The sequence below is a fragment of the Rutilus rutilus genome (assembly GCF_951802725.1).
Source record: "Rutilus rutilus genome assembly, chromosome: 11".
NCBI classification, from domain to species: Eukaryota; Metazoa; Chordata; class Actinopteri; order Cypriniformes; family Leuciscidae; genus Rutilus; species Rutilus rutilus.
The window spans coordinates 9824865-9843288 of record NC_140216.1 but is presented as its reverse complement, the minus strand read 5'-3'; the positions used below and the strand labels follow the sequence as shown (position 1 = coordinate 9843288).

General features: G+C 40.5%; 1 protein-coding gene across 1 annotated transcript; it reads right to left on the bottom strand.

The window, feature by feature from the left end:
- Nucleotides 1–441: 441 nt before the first annotated feature.
- On the bottom strand, nt 442–17471 carry zbtb10 (zinc finger and BTB domain containing 10). The gene is made up of 4 exons (XM_084424703.1): nt 16439–17471; nt 8260–9181; nt 3156–3331; nt 442–1048 (listed from the first exon to the last, which is right to left on the bottom strand). The coding sequence occupies exons 1-4, from the start codon at nt 17093–17095 to the stop codon at nt 749–751; spliced, it is 2055 nt and encodes a 684-aa protein (XP_084280829.1). The 5' UTR covers nt 17096–17471; the 3' UTR covers nt 442–748.
- Between the last annotated feature and the right edge of the window lie 953 nt (nt 17472–18424).

Below are 18424 nucleotides of genomic sequence, written 5' to 3'. Positions count from 1 at the left end.
TTGGTGTGCGTTCTGCTTGGCACGATCTAACAGCCCTGTATAATTTAATCATAAATATGGCTGTGGTCAATTAGAGTCACAAAACAGATTTTTGGTTCCAAGATTTGTGCAGGGAAAAGGAAAATATATATATATATATTTATATATATTTATATATTTCATAAAAATTTCATGACAACATTTAACTAGAAAGGAAACGCACATACACACACACAAAAAAAAAGAAAGAAAAAAAATCTTCCTGTAGGCGGAATTTCTATAATGCTCTTTGTCGAGATCCTCCTCTGAGCAATATATGATCAGGTCTGTCAGGAAGCGCAGTTATGAACTGAAAATAAGCAGATGTACATTTTAAAAAAAGAAAAAGAAAATCTAATTCTATCATTTCATAAGACCATAATATCTTTCTTCATAAATTAAATAATTAATATTTCTTTTAATATGATTGGCCTGTTATAACTCAAAAACGCTGTACACCCTCATCCCCTACAAAAGAAAAAATACATCACAGAAAAACCTGATTTTTTCGTTATATATCATTATACCTCTTTCTCTGACAGGCACACGGGCCCAGACTCTGACACATAGACAGTCTTTAAATATTGGAGTCCCTCTCTAACAAAGCTATATATCTCTTTGACATAACTCGACGTGCAACAGAGGTTTGATAGCACTTTGGAATTGTTGATTGTTTCCCAGCTATTTTTTCTTTGCATTTGATTTGTTTCTCTACCAGGTTATGTCTAAGTTAGTCCTTCTCGGGGATGGCACCCGCATCACCCTCGCAGTTGGATTGGTCAATCTCATTGGGCTCCCCCTCTTCCGCCTCCATGTCCTCGTCTCCCTCCACAGCCTCGTCAAAGTCTTCGTCGCGTGCGAATTCCAGGTCCTGCATGCCCTCCAGACCCTCCTGCGTGCCTTGGTGGGAGTCTGCGCACTCCACACACACGCCATAGCGACGGGAACCGTGCCGGATGCCCACGCTGGCCGCCAGCATGAAGATCTTCTTGCATACCATACACTTGTATTTCTTATCCTTTTTGTGAACCTGCAAATGAATGTCATGAACAGGGATATTAGTCAGTGAAGCAAGATATTTTATTATTGAGTATTTTGAGACTGGGTGAAATCAGTCTGTGGGTGAATTTCACAAAAACTATCAAAAATGTCATGTCAAGTATTTTTTTCTGCATGGGGCATTAACATAACAATTAAACATTTCCAGTTCCCAATTCTCATTACCGTAATGCAAATAAGATACAAGCATAATATGGAATATGTAGAAATATTATTTTTTTTAAAACACATATTACACACACACATTTTTTTTTTTTTTTTACACACACATACACTCACCTAAAGGATTATTAGGAATACCATACTAATACTGTGTTTGACCCCCTTTCACCTTCAGAACTGCCTTAATTCTACGTGGCATTGATTCAACAAGGTGCTGAAAGCATTCTTTAGAAATGTTGGCCCATATTGATAGGACAGCATCTTGCAGTTGATGGAGATTTGTGGGATGCACATCCAGGGCACGAAGCTCCCGTTCCACCACATCCCAAAGATGCTCTATTGGGTTGAGATCTGGTGACTGTGGGGGCCATTTTAGTTCAGTGAGCTCATTGTCATGTTCAAGAAACCAATTTGAAATGATTCGAGCTTTGTGACATGGTGCATTATCCTGCTGGAAGTATCCATCAGAGGATGGGTACATGGTGGTCATAAAGGGATGGACATTGTCAGAAACAATGCTCAGGTAGGCAGTAGCATTTAAACGATGCCCAATTGGCACTAAGGGGCCTAAAGTGTGCCAAGAAAACATCCCCCACACCATTACACCACCACCACCAGCCTGCACAGTGGTAACAAGGCATGATGGATCCATGTTCTCAATCTGTTTATGCCATATTCTGACTCTACCATCTGAATGTCTCAACAGAAATCGAGACTCATCAGACCAGGCAACATTTTTCCAGTCTTAAACTGTCCAATTTTGGTGAGCTCGTGCAAATTGTAGCCTCTTTTTCCTATTTGTAGTGGAGATGAGTGGTACCCGGTAGGGTCTTCTGCTGTTGTAGCCCATCCGCCTCAAGGTTGTGCGTGTTGTGGCTTCACAAATGCTTTGCTGCATACCTCGGTTGTAACGAGTGGTTATTTCAGTCAAAGTTGCTCTTCTATCAGCTTGAATCAGTTGGCCCATTCTCCTCTGACCTCTTGCATCAACAAGGCATTTTCGCCCACAGGACTGCCGCATACTGGATGTTTTTCCCTTTTCACACCATTCTTTGTAAACCCTAGAAATGGTTGTGCGTGAAAATCCCAGTAACTGAGCAGATTGTGAAATACTCAGACCGGCCCGTCTGGCACCAACAACCATGCCACGCTCAAAATTGCTTAAATCACCTTTCTTTCCCATTCTGACATTCAGTTTGGAGTTCAGGAGATTGTCTTGACCAGGACCACACCCCTAAATGCATTGAAGCAACTGCCATGTGATTGGTTGATTAGATAATTGCATTAATGAGAAATTGAACAGGTGTTCCTAATAATCCTTTAGGTGAGTGTATACACATACATACAAAAAAAAAAAAAAAACAAAAAAAAAAAAATCACTGCCTGCTCTTGACTGAATAACTTTTGTAACTTTAATAAGGATTAATTAAAAAGGATGTTTAATTTATACAGTAAGATTATGCAGTGTTATTTTATTAAATTTATGTATGTGGAAACTACTGTGTCAGACCTACCAGGAAACCCTGAAAAGCACTGTTTATTTCATTTGTATCTTTGTTATATTGCATTATTTTTGCTTTTGCTTCTAATTTGATTATTTGCTTCAACAGATTATGACTGTTTACTTGTATTTAATAATGTTTTAAATTTATATTTGGTAGGCTAGTAGTTTCAGCTGTGGTATCGAAATTGAATAGAGAACTGTGAATTTTACCTGGTATCTAAAATGTTGGTGTCATTACTGTCTATGTCGGAAAATATGCTCAACTGTCATGAAAATTGAGTCACAATGCACAAATTTGTTGTGGTTTTAAAAATAGGCTTTGTTTTTCATCAAAAGAATCGTTCTTCAGATGTTGGGGTGAAATGTTTCCGTGAGATTCACCCACATACGAGACTTGATGTTTCTGTCTTACCAGGGAATGTCTCTTGACGTGTTCTCTGCGAGTGAACAGCTTTCCGCAGATGTCACAGCTGAAAGAACGCACGCCCGAGTGGATGATCAGGTGCCTCTTTAGTGTTCGCCGGTGCTTGGCAATGTAGTTACAGTGGGGACACTTCAGCTTATTAAGGGCATTTTCAGGAGCTTCACCTAGGAGAAACCACACAAACAAACAGATTTTCAGCACTTTTAACACCGGTTTCTGAGATATAGACAATTCAGCATGAGATTTAGCAGCAGATGTAGGTCGCATTTTCAGCTCTAATGGTCAGTTGCGACATGTAAAGAGTTGCGTTATGTGGCTGAGAGAGAAAATTAGTGCATGTCAGTGATGTGTCTGCATGTACCTTCATGTGTCACCCTTGCAAAGAAAAAAACAATAAAAACACACTGTGAAAGTGTGCCAGTTGCCATGGGAACCTCATGCCAGAGGCCATAACTATATTAGTCTAATGCAATTTTCTACTGATAAACAAGCTGTATAATAAGCAAGAGCTCTTTCCTTCTGGTCACCATTCCTTTCCTCAAAACTAACATGCCTAAAAAGTCTGATTGTTTATCAGCGAGAGACTACTGTATAGTCGGAATTGCAATCGCTGCATTTTGCTGCTGAAAACACTCATCCCAACACTCAAGTTCTCTTGGGAGCGCTGCCTCGTGACAATTAGACTAGAGCTGTCTGTGCAACGTGGTATTTAGGGGGGTGGGATCCAGCTTTGTTTGAGCCAAAATGAGCAAAACAAAAGGGTCGTCAAGCAGGTTGCCATGGGGGTGATGAGAGCCAGATCACCTGGGAATTCAATCGAGGCTCTAAACACCACCTTGCGGACTAAAGGAGGCCCGACAGCAGCTGTGCTGTTCATTGGTGTCGGCAAGCTCAAAATTAAAGTTCAATCTGTTACTATGGGCTTGTCGGTACTTAAAATGGTTAACGATTAACCTGGAATCTCAATGGCCAGGCCCGAGTCATGAGACTGCTCAAAGATTGTGAAAATGCCCAGACTCTCCTTGCTGGGAATCTTACAGTATGCTGGATGAGACCTGCTAGGCCACAACTGAGAGACTGGTGGTAAATGGGCTCAAGGTTTTAACCGACCACACCCTTTATTTGCCAAGACTGATCCCAACCCCCCCCAAGGAAACACCAACAGGCTTGAAAAGGCCCAAAATATACTCAATTACGCAATGACATGAATGCAAACGCTTCTAGCTAGTAACTACACGTTGTTTTCAGAAAAGTATATAAATATAATGCAAGTATGCAAGTACAGTACAGGTCAAAAGTTTGGAAACATTACTTTTTATATATTTTTGAAAGAAGTCTCTAATGCTTATCAAGGCTGCGTTTATTTGATCAAAAATACAGAAAAAAAAAAACTGTAATATTGTGAAATATTATTACAACTTAAAATAATAGTTTTCTATTTGAATATACTTTAAAAAATAATTTATTCCTGTGATGCAAAGCTGAATTTTCAGCATCATTACTCCAGTCTTCAGTGTCACATGTGTCATCCAGTCTATCACATGATCCTTTAGAAATCATTATAATATTCTGATTTATTATGAGTGTTGGAAACAGTTCTGCTGCCTAATATATTTGATGAATAAAAGGTTAAAAAGAACTGCATTTATTTCAAAATAAAAAAATATTTTCTAATAATATAAATCTTCTTTACTATCACTTTTTATCAATTTAACACATCCTTGCTGAATAAAAGTATTGATTTATTTCAAAAAAAGAAAGAAAAAAAATTACTGACCCCAAATTACTGACCAGCAGTGTATATTGTTGTTACAAAAGATTTCTACTTTTAAAAAAATTGCTTCTTTTTTAATTTTTTTTTACTTTTTATTCATCAAAGTATCTTAAAAAAGTATCACAGGTTATGAAAAAATATTAAGCAGCAGAACTGTTTCCAACTTTGATAATGAATCATCATATTAGAATGATTTCTAAAGGATCATGTGATAGACTGGAGTAATGATCCTGAAAATTCAGCTTTGCATCACAGAAATAAATGATCATTTAAAGTATAATAAATTGAAAACCAATTATTTTAAATTGTAATAATATATCACAACAATATTACATTTTTTTTTCTGTATTTTTGATCAAATAAATGCAGGCTTGATGATCAGAAGAAACTTCTTTCAAAAACATTAAAAATAGTAATGTTTCCAAACTTTTGACCTGTACTGTACATTAGCATTAACTAAATAACCACATTTGTAGAAACAATACCGCTCTTTGAGTACTGGATGTTCGTGCTTGCAACATTTCGGTGAGGTATTTTGATGTAGCTGTACTTTCCAGCCTTACTGTTCACTCACACTGTAACACATCAGCGATAAATCCTTAATTTCACATCACTATATGTGGCTATTTGTAAGGATCACGACTTTGCGTAAGGCAGCAACTGTAAATGTGTGTCTGTGTGGGTGTGTGAAGGCGATATGATGTGTAAATAAATGGGTGAAGCCCTAACAGTGGATCATCTTACACACTGTGGATTAGCAGGCTGGCGGGCCAAAGCCATCAGATCCCATTGTAAGTACCTCTGCAGTGGGTCCACTCTGCCTGGGTCAATATTTGGAATGGCAGAGATAGTTGGGCTGCATTAGCAGGATTAGGGCGGGACGGCCCCTGGCAGCGCTGCACCTCAGAAGAGGGAATCGGGGGTAGTGCGTGTGTGTGTGTGTGTGTGTGTGTGTGTGTGTGTGTCACTACCGCAAATGAACAATTCAACCGTCCTGTTTGGAAAGGACTCAAGCATTTATGGTGACGGATCCTGTTGTGTGATGTGTGAGAGAGAACAGACGGGGCTCATTCAGGCGCAACATGAAAAGGTTTTTTTTTTAAACAGTAAATTGCCTGTTCACACCGAAAGTGAAAATGCTACATGATACCAGTGTTATTATTGTTACCTAAAACTTTTAAATCTCGTTTTTTAGTTAACGGATTTTGATTTTGAAAATAATAATAATAATAAAAGCTAATTCAAAATATGAATTAATACTATAATTGTATATAAATAACACTGCAAGACAGCTACAGCCAATTAGAAGATATTTGATGTTTAATATAGAGCTATGTGTATATATACACGCACGGAAGGTTTTTGATTTCTCAGTGGATGAAGCAACCCATAATATTTACAATACAATTATAATAAATGTAACATGTTTTGTAGTGTGTGTATATATATATATATATATATATATATATAAAAAGGCATTAAGCAATAAGCAACATACCCCTCTCACAGGAAAAATGTGTGAAACACATGTGTGAAAAAGGAAGTGGGTAGTCAACGTGGAAGCAAGTACACAGACAAGTACGTAAGCATACGTAGGCATGTGTAGGCAAACACACCGACACACACATGCCTTTCAGGTGCGAGCCGTCAGCTCTGCACATTTAAGTGCCCTCAGGACTACGAGCTAAGTGCATTTGAGAGTGTTTAGGAAGCCTGAGAGTAACGTTTCCTCCGCTTTACTTCATTATCCTGCATTAGAGGAGTCGATGACGGGGAGAGAAAGCCACTCCTCAGAACCGCGTCACTTAAGACATGATACTATACCACACGCTGCTCTGCTTAATGGGGGCAGAGAGTTTGAAGCATGACAGCTTCGGCAGACTGGAGATTACACAGGTTTTTGTGGTATGAGGTGGAGGGAGGGTCGACTCCCTTAATAAGGGCAGAAGAAAACGGACTGGCCACTCTAATTAAAAAGGGAAGATGGTCTTGTGGCCCTGAGCTACACAGGGCCTGAGGAGAAGCAAACATAATGTGAGACCTTGGCTGGATGCCTGCCATAGCTGAAGGTTGGGGCGTGTGTAAGAATGTGCTTTAGAATTACAAGAGATATTCCTGCTTCAAAAGAAAGGATGTGACAACTTATCAAGCTTACGTTTTGAACATCAGCTAACTTATAATAGTATAAATTAATATAATATAATATAAGGCACAGTAAAACCAAAAGAGGTTGATTCAAGGTCTGTTTCTACTACAAGTAATCTACTGCATCAGGCCAAAGTCCCTGAAAATCTCTTCACTTGGTGGCCGCATTTGCAGCGCCTCCTGACAGTGATATCACTCAAGACCAACTACTTGAATGGAAAACACTGAAAACAAAGTGCTTGCCAAACTCACATTTAAATAACATTTTAAATTAGCAATACATGCTTCTTATGCTCAAATAGCATTAAAAAATGTGTACATTTCAGGTTGATTGGGCAGTCCAAAGCATGAGTTTCAGTACACTGACTGTTTCTATAGGAACCGGAGCTTGGCAGCAGCAGTGATGCAACGACTTTACCAATTGCGGCTTGTTGCACTTTCTCCCATTCATAGCAATACCAGTGAACTTTTTTTTTTTTGTCTTAGTAGTATACAGTTTTTGTATCATGCCCACTACAAAATTGCATACTATATATGGAATGCTTTTTTAAATAGAGTACAATGTTAGACCATAACCATATTTAAATTGATGTAAACAACCTAAGATCTAATCGCATCCACAGACACAAGCCATTTTACTATTTCAACTTTGTTTGGAAATTTGTTGAAATGGTAGATCGTAAACCATCTGCATTTTGAAAATGTGTACAGTATGTACTCTACATATCAAATTCTAGTAGTATGATAACATGCTATTTGGAAAAAGGCATGAGCTCTTCCTCAAGGCTGTGTATTCAGCCTTTGATAAACACTGATTATACCATTACCAAAGGCTTTACAGAAATGCATACTGGCCTTTGTGTGAGTGTGAGAGAGGTGTCAAAAACACTATTGTCATACATGACAATCCTAATGACAGCACTGAAGTGCGCTGATGAGTCTACACAATAGGGCGGCAACATTATTCAAATAACCAAACTCCCTTGACCTGAGAGACCTCAATAGACATTTCCAGCAAACAAGGAAACAACTTTTTTTTTTTTATGTAAACTTGCTGGGTGTGTTTTTAATAATCACACATAAATTTGTTGTGCCTGATGATTTGAATAGGACTTGGCTGGAAGAGCCATTGAGGTACCTGAACAGGAGAAAAAGGCATGATGGGTAACGTACCAGCATTCTCTGAGAGGTAAGAGAAGTCCTCTCTGGTGTAGGAGGCAGATGGTTGGATGAACATGCCCTCGTCGAAACCCTCTTCCGGCTCAGGTGGGATGTTGTAGACAAAGCGCTTGGCGGCCTGTTTTTTCCGTTTTCTGCTGCCCGGCTCAGGACGATCCTCCCTCTTGATGGCCACCCCAGTGCCGGGATCTGGACCGTTCCAGATGAACACCGGCCCCGGACCCTGCGGCTCCATCTCCGTGGACTCTGACGAGTTCTCTCCTCCCCAACTGGAGCTTCCCAATGCGCAACCTTCTCCCCCGGACACCTCCACGTCGCTGGGTTCATCCTTCACGTGTCCACTGGCCTTGATGGACAGCTTGGACAGGATGCTGGTGGCCCAGAAGTTGCTGGGCTTCTTGTCGGCACCCTGGCAGTCTTTTGCCACCGTCCGGCGCTTGTTGTAGTCGACCACCACGGAGTCTGGGGCTTCCTGCTTAATGCTTATGTTAAGGGCATCTTTGATGAAGGCGCGACAGGACTGGACCACCTCGGTCATCTGGAGGTAACTCGCCACGGACATCACCTCGATGGCATTCTGGCTGGTGAGGAAGAGGTTGCCGGAGTACAGGAAGTCCAGGATGACGGAGAAGCCCTGCACGGCCGCCACATCCAGGTGCGTGATCGTAGTTTGGTCACAGCTCTCGCTCTTCGTCAGGCAGTAGAGGGTCTTGAAGTAGCGGCTCCCGGCGACCAGGATGTTCTTGTGTGCCCTGAACATCTGGCCGCTCACCATGATGTTGACGTCGCAGAGGATGCCGCTCTTGCGTTGCTTGTCCAGCTCCTGCAGAAGCTGGTAGCAGTACGAGTTCTCGTTGGGCTTGTTCCTGTAGTCCTCCACCTCTGGGCTCTCCACGTCCCCAGGCCTTTCCATCTCCTAGTGGAGTGACAACAAACAAAAATGACAATCAGCATGAGTCTACAGTGTAAACACAACGTGGAGGGCAGGTGTACAGTGACAACTCCGACAATAGAACTGGTTTAACAGGCTGGAAAGCTGCAATACTCTGGGAACTATTGCACTGGTAAAACCCCCGCTTACAGGATGCACGCTCTGTGCCCTTGTTAATGCGCTTTAAGATGAGAAATATTTGCCCATTATCCCATCCCACCATCAATCTCCATCATCTGCTCTCACAATTAAGAGAGAGAGAGAGAGAGAGAGAAAGAGAGAGAACCGGCTGGTACCTACCAATGGGAGTGAATCTACACAATATATTTCTGGACTGCAAAGCAGATATCCTAATCCATGCTGAAATTTATATCACCCTACATTTTCCCCCTCCTACCACACAGCTGGGTTTTTTTTTTTTTTTTTTTTTTTTGCTGGAGTAATTCAGATTAAATCTATTTCTCAGGGCGGAAGCCTTCCAAGCCCCCTCCTCCACACTGCTGGGCTTGTCCTGGTAGATGGCGTTATTACTGTAGCCTGATCCAGCTACAGCAAGCCCAACCAGTAGTCAGAGACCGAGAGAGAGAAAGAAAGAGAGAGAGAGAGCAACCCCATTTCTCCACACAAAGCCAGTCCTTTCCTCCAGGCTCATTGTTCACTACTGCTTAGTGCTACACTGAAGCTTTGTGAAGAAAGCACTTACAATTCCCTAGCACACTGGAACACAACTAAACACAACTGGAATTACAAAAACAGAGCTGGAATAAAATTCTATCATCAACTCCCTCTCATGTTCATCTGTATGATTCATTTCAACACAAAAGATAACTTTGCAAAGTATTTTCACACTGCTCGTCTTGTCTTTACACTATAATTAAATGAAATGTGGTCGGTTCGATTTTTTTTTATGTTGGGGGGGGGGGGGGGGGGGGGTATTATACTCACCAATTCTGCATGTATTTGTTCCAAATCCAATACAGAAAAAACAGCAATAATATCACAATTAAAATGCTATTTATTCCTTGAAAACAGTTGTGCTGCTTAATGTCTCTGTGGAATCTGTGATACATTTTTTTAGGATTCTCTCATAAATAGAATGTAAACATTTGCATTTATTTGAAATAGACATTTTTGTAACATAAATGTGTGATGGTTGAATGGTTATAATTGTTACTGAACCAAACTTCTGAACTGAACTGAACTGTACTGTACTACTGTCTAGTGATCAGGAGCTGTCAAGCTGCCAAAAGACAAAAAAAAAAAAAAAACGTCATAAAAGTAGTCCGTATTACTGCACTGTATTCTAAGTCTTCTGAAGTCATATTATAGTTGTGTGTGAGGAGCAGATTGAAATTTAAAATGTAGTTTTTTTGTGCAAATACTGCGTCTCGGTGTTGATTTCATTACATTTCTCTGTTTGTTTGAGAATCCTGACCAGCAACACAGGCTCAACCAATGGTGTGAGTTTGGGACAGTAATATCTGTTTGACCAAACAATGGCAGATATTTGCGTGTTTGGAAAACCTGTTTGAAAACAGCTTTTTGTGTGCTTTTTTTTTTTTTTTTTTGATAAAGGGGACATGGCAGGCCTGATTGAGAACTGTAGGCTATGCAAAAAGACAATTTTTCAATTCTTCTCTTTTTGGGTTACACTGACAAATATGGGTTTGGAATGACATGAGGGTAAGTAAATGATTTTAATGAGTAAATGATGAGAGAATTTTCATTTTTCTGTAAACTATTTCTTTAAAAATGAAGAAAATAGTCTAAATGGCAGCACTGTTGAGTTCAGAGGGGTCTGGTGGAGAGCAGGTTTGAAGAATGAGGAGGTGGTGGAGGAACGGAGGGGGGGTGTTAGACGAGAATGAACGTTCGTTTGTGGTGTCACAATGTCCTCACTATTGTTCGCCTCTGTCTATCCAGAGAGAGAGCCTGACTGTGCGCCAAGCCAAGCTATGGTGAGAGGACAGATGAGGTGGCAGTCTAGAGTGGGTGTCAGGACATACTAGTCCAGAATTAACCTCCATTTCTTTCTCTCATATATGCTCTCACACACAGTTCATCCTTTCCCCAGATGTGCCACGTGTAAACGCACTACAAGAGAGCAGATGCTTTCTGAGGATTCCCCCCATTAAAATCAGTCAAAATGAGTCTGTGGTAACAGTTTGAAATTCGACATGGTCTTTTTCTTAATTGAATGTTTGTTGTTGTTATTGTCTACAGTTTCGCAACTGGGTCGTTTGCGTTCCACTTTTGTACACCATTAAACTTTGCAAACTGTACAATGAAAGGAAAACACATTACTTTTACAATACCTATAAATACCAAAATTGTGATCTCATACAGTTGATGCTAATTGTGTTTCTCAGACTATTTTTTTTACACTCACAATTGCCTGGATATTACGAGAAACCCTGAGATGTTTGCCTTTCATTGTACAACCGTTTAAAAATCTAGGGTCAGTAAGATTCTTTCTTTTTGAAAGAAAATAATACTTTTTTTCAGCAAGGGTGCATTAAATTGATCAAAAGTGAAAGCAATAATACATTTATAATGTTACAAACGATTTCTATTTCACCTAAATGTTGTTCTTATGAACTTTATATGAACTTTGTATTTATTAAAGAATCCTAAAAAAAAATACATAACAGTGGCTGTTGCCATTCACAGGAATACATCACATTTTAAAACATATTTAAACAGAAAACTGTTGTTTTTAATTGTAATAATATTTTACAATATGTTTAATCAAATAAATGCAGCCTTGGTGAGGATAAGAGACTTCTTTAAAAAACATTTTTTTTTTAATTCTTACCAACCCTCAACTCTTACTAAACGGTGTAAATATATCAAAGAAATAACATCTTCAGAATGAGACACATCAAAAACAAACAAAAAAGGAAACTGGTTTTCTGTTTAAACATGTCGAATACGAAACTCGCTGTGGTTTCTCTTTCTGGTTTCCAACCCCAGACTTTCATTTTGATGTGAAACGGGAACATTTTACAACCACTACCAATACCGCTGCCGTTCTCCTGCGCTACAGTTGAACAGACAGCCGTCTAAAGCTCTTCAGGCGACGAGTTGCCAACACCCATTATTCCATTGTACACTTCCAACATGTTCCATTCACCGGCGTAAACCAACAATAGCTCCCCAAAATTTAAACACATAGCCTTCAGCTACAGCGAGCCGTGCCTTTATCACCTACCAAGGCCGCAGTGAGAATACACTACACAAGTAGCACGTTAGGGGGACATTGTGCCTCAGACAACAGGGACGGCGGTTTTGTTTTCCTTGCGCATAGTCTTCCTGAGCCATCCCAGCCCCTGAGGCCAGCGCCTGGTCCCCTCATCCAGATGCATGAACAATACAGCAGTGTGCTTGACCCAAGGTGTGGGAGGGGAATGCCAGGATCTGGGCCTCCAAACAAAGAGCAGGGCTCATCGATACAAAATTCCTGGGAATTCTCCCCCACCAGCACAACCACAAGCACCAACAACACAACAAGCCTCCCAATACACACATATATCACAGCGGCAGACAGTACAGGGGCGGAGACCCTCGTCTTCACTGGAGCTCACTAATAACGGGAAGAGGGGCCAAATACTTTGAGGGCGAAGTCCAGACTGGAGAGTGAGGCAACCCAGATACCCTTCTTTAGGGGTAATTGAATTACGGGAGTTTGATATGGACCAGTGAAGAAATTTAGCCCATTATGACGGACAGACACTGCACTGAAGAACATAATAGATCACAATTATGAAATTGGCTATTGGAGGATGTGGCCTATCAGAACAGCCTTTCTTTCCCCGGACAGCAGACATCCTAATGTTTTGCCCAATTTGTCTACTTTAAGACAGATACTATTCATCCACGATCTTGTGACCTCCATGTACGCTATCATACTCTTATTTCCTGAGATTTCAATGACAAAATCACAAGTGAACCACAAGTGAACCACAAGTGTGTGTGTGTGTGTGTATATATATATATATATATATATATATATATATATATACACACACACACACACATATATATATATATATATATATATATATATATATATACACATATATATATATATATATATATATATATATATATATATATATACACACAGTAGTCAACATTTGAAGTGGATCAAAAAAGTTCAAACAAACAAACAAAGTGGATCAAACAAATGAATAACTTTGAAGAAAGGTTTTGATCCACTTCAAATGTTGACTACTGTATATCTTCAATATTAGTATCTATTATCAAATGATTCTTCATCAACCTTTGTAAAATACAGGGCTCCAGACTGCGACTAAAACAGTCGCATTTGCGACCAAAAATATTAATTTGCAAGTATCTTCGATCGCATCACATCTTGAGTAGCCCATCACATCTTTTGTTGTGTTGACGTAATAAAATGAGACGACGTGCAGCAAAGTTGCATGTGGAAAAAAAACTCAAGAGTTTTAGCGCCAACATATGCATGTGCACAGCGAGAATCAGCTTTCAGCGTCAGAAACATTTATTATTATTATTACTTTATTATGGTCTGTGACACTGGCTCAGAATCTGAACAATTCCTTGTGACTGTATGTAGTTCTAAAGTTAGAAAAGCAATTCAGTTCCTACTTTAGTGAATCTTAGTTCCCAGGACATCCACAAGATGGATGAAAATGCTGAAGCTGTAAAAGGAGGGCAGACGTGACAACACATGACAAAATTAAAACATGTTTATTCTTTTGTGGCACTTAAATTATTTGGTGCCTATTTGTTCCCCTTATTGGAGCCAATGGCTCCATAATTAAATTTTTTTGTCTGGAGCCCTGAAAATAACTTTTTAGGAAAGCATTCCTGTGCTAGGGGGATACATTTATATAGCAAACTATGATATATCATACAGCCCACCCTATAAATGTACACAAAATGTATGGTAAAGTAATGCATTTGAACTATTTGAAAATGTATAATATATAGGCCAAAAATGTAGTGACCACCATGAAATCAATATGGGCAATTCTTGTTTTTTTTATGGGATATTGCAGTATTTATTATGAATGGTTTATGCGTGCACGTCATAATTATTTTTTATTTTATGTGCCTCCGTAATCTTTCATCAAAATAACTCTTCCTCTCCCTCTTGCAGCGACATCTCTTGTCTGATGACGTGTTTTCTGGCACAAGGCGGGACAACCTGTCACTCGCATGACATCACAGCGATAGCAAACCACAACCATCCAACGACTCGATCAATTCCCGATGGACAAAATGAAGTCCCGCCCTTCATTCTTTCTTGTTTGGGCCGTTTCGCTCAGATATACGTCACAATAGAGTAGAAACTTCCATTTCATGCAGACTTTAATAGGCGTAAATGATGGTCCTACCCACAACCTCAAACAGTCACTGCATTATGAATCACATACTTTTAATTAAAAATGACAAAACATCCCTGGATAAGGATATATAGGTCATTTATATCATGAAACAGTTGCCAAATATTAAATGTTCAGCTACTTCTTACGACACAGTTTTTGACTGTTAATACTTTTACATCGCTTGGCTTTCGTTGAACGTTAAACACCGCCTTCTTTGATTTGATTGACCATTTCAATCATTCTGACTTTGACGAGCGTTGACAGATGATCACGGACCACTGATGCAGCTCAGATGCTATGTCGGCGTTGTAAAATATTTTTGCAGTTCAGTTATTACGCAAACTCTTCCTCTTTTGCTTTTCGGCAGGTTACGCCAATGCCTCTTGCTTGAGTAGCGTACTGAACTCAACACAATTAAACACAAAAGTGTTACCAGCTTTTTGCATAGTTTAGAGTCGCAAATCGTACCAGTGCGCATTGAGGTCAAAACGCAAACAGGTTGCAGGTCTGAGAATGTCCCAGAATTTTGAATTAAAATATATACAAACAATATAAAATCGCAGCTGTGCATGTATGTGTGTTATACACTGTGTCTACTTCAGTGTAATAAACGTAGCACCACATTTACTCCATATATTACGCAGAAACAACAAAAAAAGTATTGTAAAAAAGGTTGACTGTCAGGGGTCACTTGAAAGTGAACAAACAGGAAAGCGTAACAGGGTTCAGATCTGCTGTAGAGTCTTAACCCCTCTGTTGCTAGGGAGGCGGCAGTAATCTCTCCGTTCCTTCCTAATTAGCGAGGGGTATAAATTGAGTTAGTGAAACACTTTGTGTCACCCTGATTAGACTGACTGGACATTATCATACAGCGCAATCCCAAGGGATTCTACTGCAAAACCAGGAACACAGCATCTTTCTGGATGGCAACAGTCATTATGTGACTTGATAAAAGACAGGGAATGAAATGCATTTGATCAAATATCTTAAACGACATGATTGGGGAATATACAATGCATCCAGATCAAATACGAATTATATTTCACTATTGCAGTGCATTGTACTTACAAAAGTGGTTCTCAGATGCTGATATGATTTATTCAATCCTTATCTTATTCTGTTCATTGCAGTGGCCTGCGTGTCGTTACAGATGACATAATTCACTCCAGCCCAAAGTGACACACTATCTATGGATCTTGGGGAGTCACCTAACACAATGCCTCTAATTTAGGTGCACTAAAAGGGGTTGGGTGAGATGTGCCAGAGGTCACTTTTTACAGCGAGGGGGTTGGGAAGGGGTGCGGCTCCCCAAAGGTAGCAGGGTCAGGCCCTTTCCATTGTGTGACCTCTGTGGCAATCAGGTTAGTTACCATGACAACCAGGGTTGATAATTACAGTGCAGTGCAGGAAACAGTCAAGCAAACGAGGACAACATTTTGAGCCACAATCTCTTTTGGTCTATTTAATAAGGGATATCTGACATTACGTTCCACAAAATCACCTAAACAGAAAATTTGAGCATATAAAAGTGGGATTACCCACCTATAATCGGCGGTCCAGTTTCTATAAGGCTTCAAATGACCGTACAAATACCGATTTAAATCACCTAGTAGTGAGTCTTTCAGCTCATCTCACTAACTGACAGCGCTGATCCAGTTAGCTCGCACATGCTAACCTGCTACCTCCGACCTGAGTCTACTGCTAACAGACCTGTTAGCTCGCTAAACAGCTTCGAAAACAGCATTCCCGCACCAAAAAGACACGGAAAAACATTAGCATTCGTTAAGTAAAGAACGAATAGCACAGCCCAGCTCGGCTTCGTCGCCTATCCGAGCGTCCCCGTCCCCATTATATCGCAGTGTAGACGTACCTGTCTGGTCGGGTCATTCCTGCCGTGCTCCGAGGACAGGTGATGTCTCAGCAGCAAGGCCCGCTTGTAATTCCGACTGCCTTTTATCAGCTCGTCGCTGTTTTTGGTGGCGATGTTATGGCACCAGGAGCAAGACATCAGTCCTGTTTCCTGGCTGAATTTGAGCCAGGGAAACTCTAGCAGCCAGGAGTCCTGGAAGAGCGAGTGTTTCTGCAACAGCAGCGTCTGAGGTCTCATCTCCAGCAGCGGCTTTCTAGCGGCCGTTTCCTCCGCCTCTCCCGCGCTACCGTCCTCCCGGTTCACGCCGTTACCGGTCGCCCACTTACAGCCCTCGGTTTTCACCATTACGCTGTTTAAAGCGCCTTTGTCATTATGTTTCCCCGCTGTCCAACTGCCCCCTTCCGGGTCCTCGTCCTCCTCCGGCTCCGTGCTGTCGCTGACGGACCCCCCGCCCTCGACTTTCCCCAGCGATGGTCCTTTCGCCCCTAAATCCCTGTCGTCCTCTTGATCCGGCCTGTTCCCGTTCAAATGTCGGTCTTGACAAGCCGGGGCCTCACAGCTGTTACCGTTGCTGCCTCCTCCGACGGCGCTGGCACCGGTGACGGCTAATCCACCTCCTCGGAAAGCCAGCGACCTGCGGCTTCGCTCTCCGGACATTTTCTTGAAATAAATTATAATCTACACTTTCTCAACAAAACAAAACTCCGATCGCAGCTCTGTTAAATAAAGTATTCCGCATGAAATGAGCCGTTTTCCTGCGCTCCGGCCTCCTGGTGAGAGTATGTAGGTTATGCGGAAATAAATAGGGGTTTTAAAGGCATAATGAATTTCAGGGTTCTGTCTGCGTCCGCGCAGGCCCCGCAGAGGTCGAATGGCAACGACTTCCCCCACAATGCATCTCGGTCAGAGGGAGGAGGAGGAGGAGGCTCGTGTTAAAGGAAGATGGGGGTGACGACGAACAGCCAGGGGTCTTTTGTGTCAATGACTGCACCCATTTTCCGCATGCTTTTTCATCTATAGAGCTACACGTCTCGAACCAATAAGTCCTTGTATCCCTTTCACGCCCTCCGCTGTGCTTGACATTAAAGACGTCGCCCCATGTTTGTCGCGCGCGAGTCGTGATGATCGGGACAGGTGGGCTGGATGGCGTTATAATGAGTGCGTGCATAGGTGTATTTTCCTGGTGGTGACGGAGATGGACTGATAGGGTTTTCGATATCAATATCTTGATTCATCGTTGTAAATGTAGTTTTTGATCCATTGGTTTAATACATTTGAATGAATTCCGTGAAATTCAGAAACTTTAACAACATCGTTTTGTCAAATACTACTTATCTTAGTGAGCTTGATTTAAAGGAAAATTGTTCAATTGATTTACGGTCACTGTTTTATCGAATTGTCTTTTAATTTGTTTTACACAAAAATATATTTTTTGTTTAGTTTTTTCTATTCACGGTAAAAAAAGAAAAAAAATAGCCTAGGTTAAATAAAAAGCGTCAAGTTTAATTACGCTGCTGCTTAAATTAATAAATTAATTGCTACATTAAGTAAAATGTGCCTTTTAAGTAGCCTAAATCAAAGTGATCCAAGGTAGCCTACATCTAGCGAAGTTCATTGCACTTTTTCAATCACTTTAAATGTATAGCCTAAGCCTACTGATGAAGGGCATCGAGTTGAAACCCATATATTTTAGTAAAAACTAGCCTACTAATATTATTTTGATAAAATGGATAGAAACTGAAATGTTCTTACAATGTAATGATGTAAATATCATCAGTTTTAAAGCAATGCACATTAGTTTTAGTCGTATTTTATATAGGAATTATGATGTGGGGGTTCAAAAAACATCCAAAAACAAACAAACAAACATATAGTAAAAAATATACTGTAGGATTAGGCTATTAAATCCTGTCACCCAGTGGGTGGCGTAATTTCCTACAGTACCAACATGATTGACGATTTGCAATAACCGCCTCGCACTGTTTC

Excerpts from the sequence above, each read along its gene's own strand:
- zbtb10 (XM_084424703.1), bottom strand. The coding sequence starts at position 17,095 with ATGTCCGGAGAGCGAAGCCGCAGGTCGCTGGCTTTCCGAGGAGGTGGA. Across the intron at positions 9,182-16,438 it reads GGAATGACCCGACCAGACAG|GAGATGGAAAGGCCTGGGGA; the intron begins GTACGTCTACAC and ends TCACTCCACTAG. Across the intron at positions 1,049-3,155 it reads ACGTCAAGAGACATTCCCTG|GTTCACAAAAAGGATAAGAA; the intron begins GTAAGACAGAAA and ends ATTCATTTGCAG.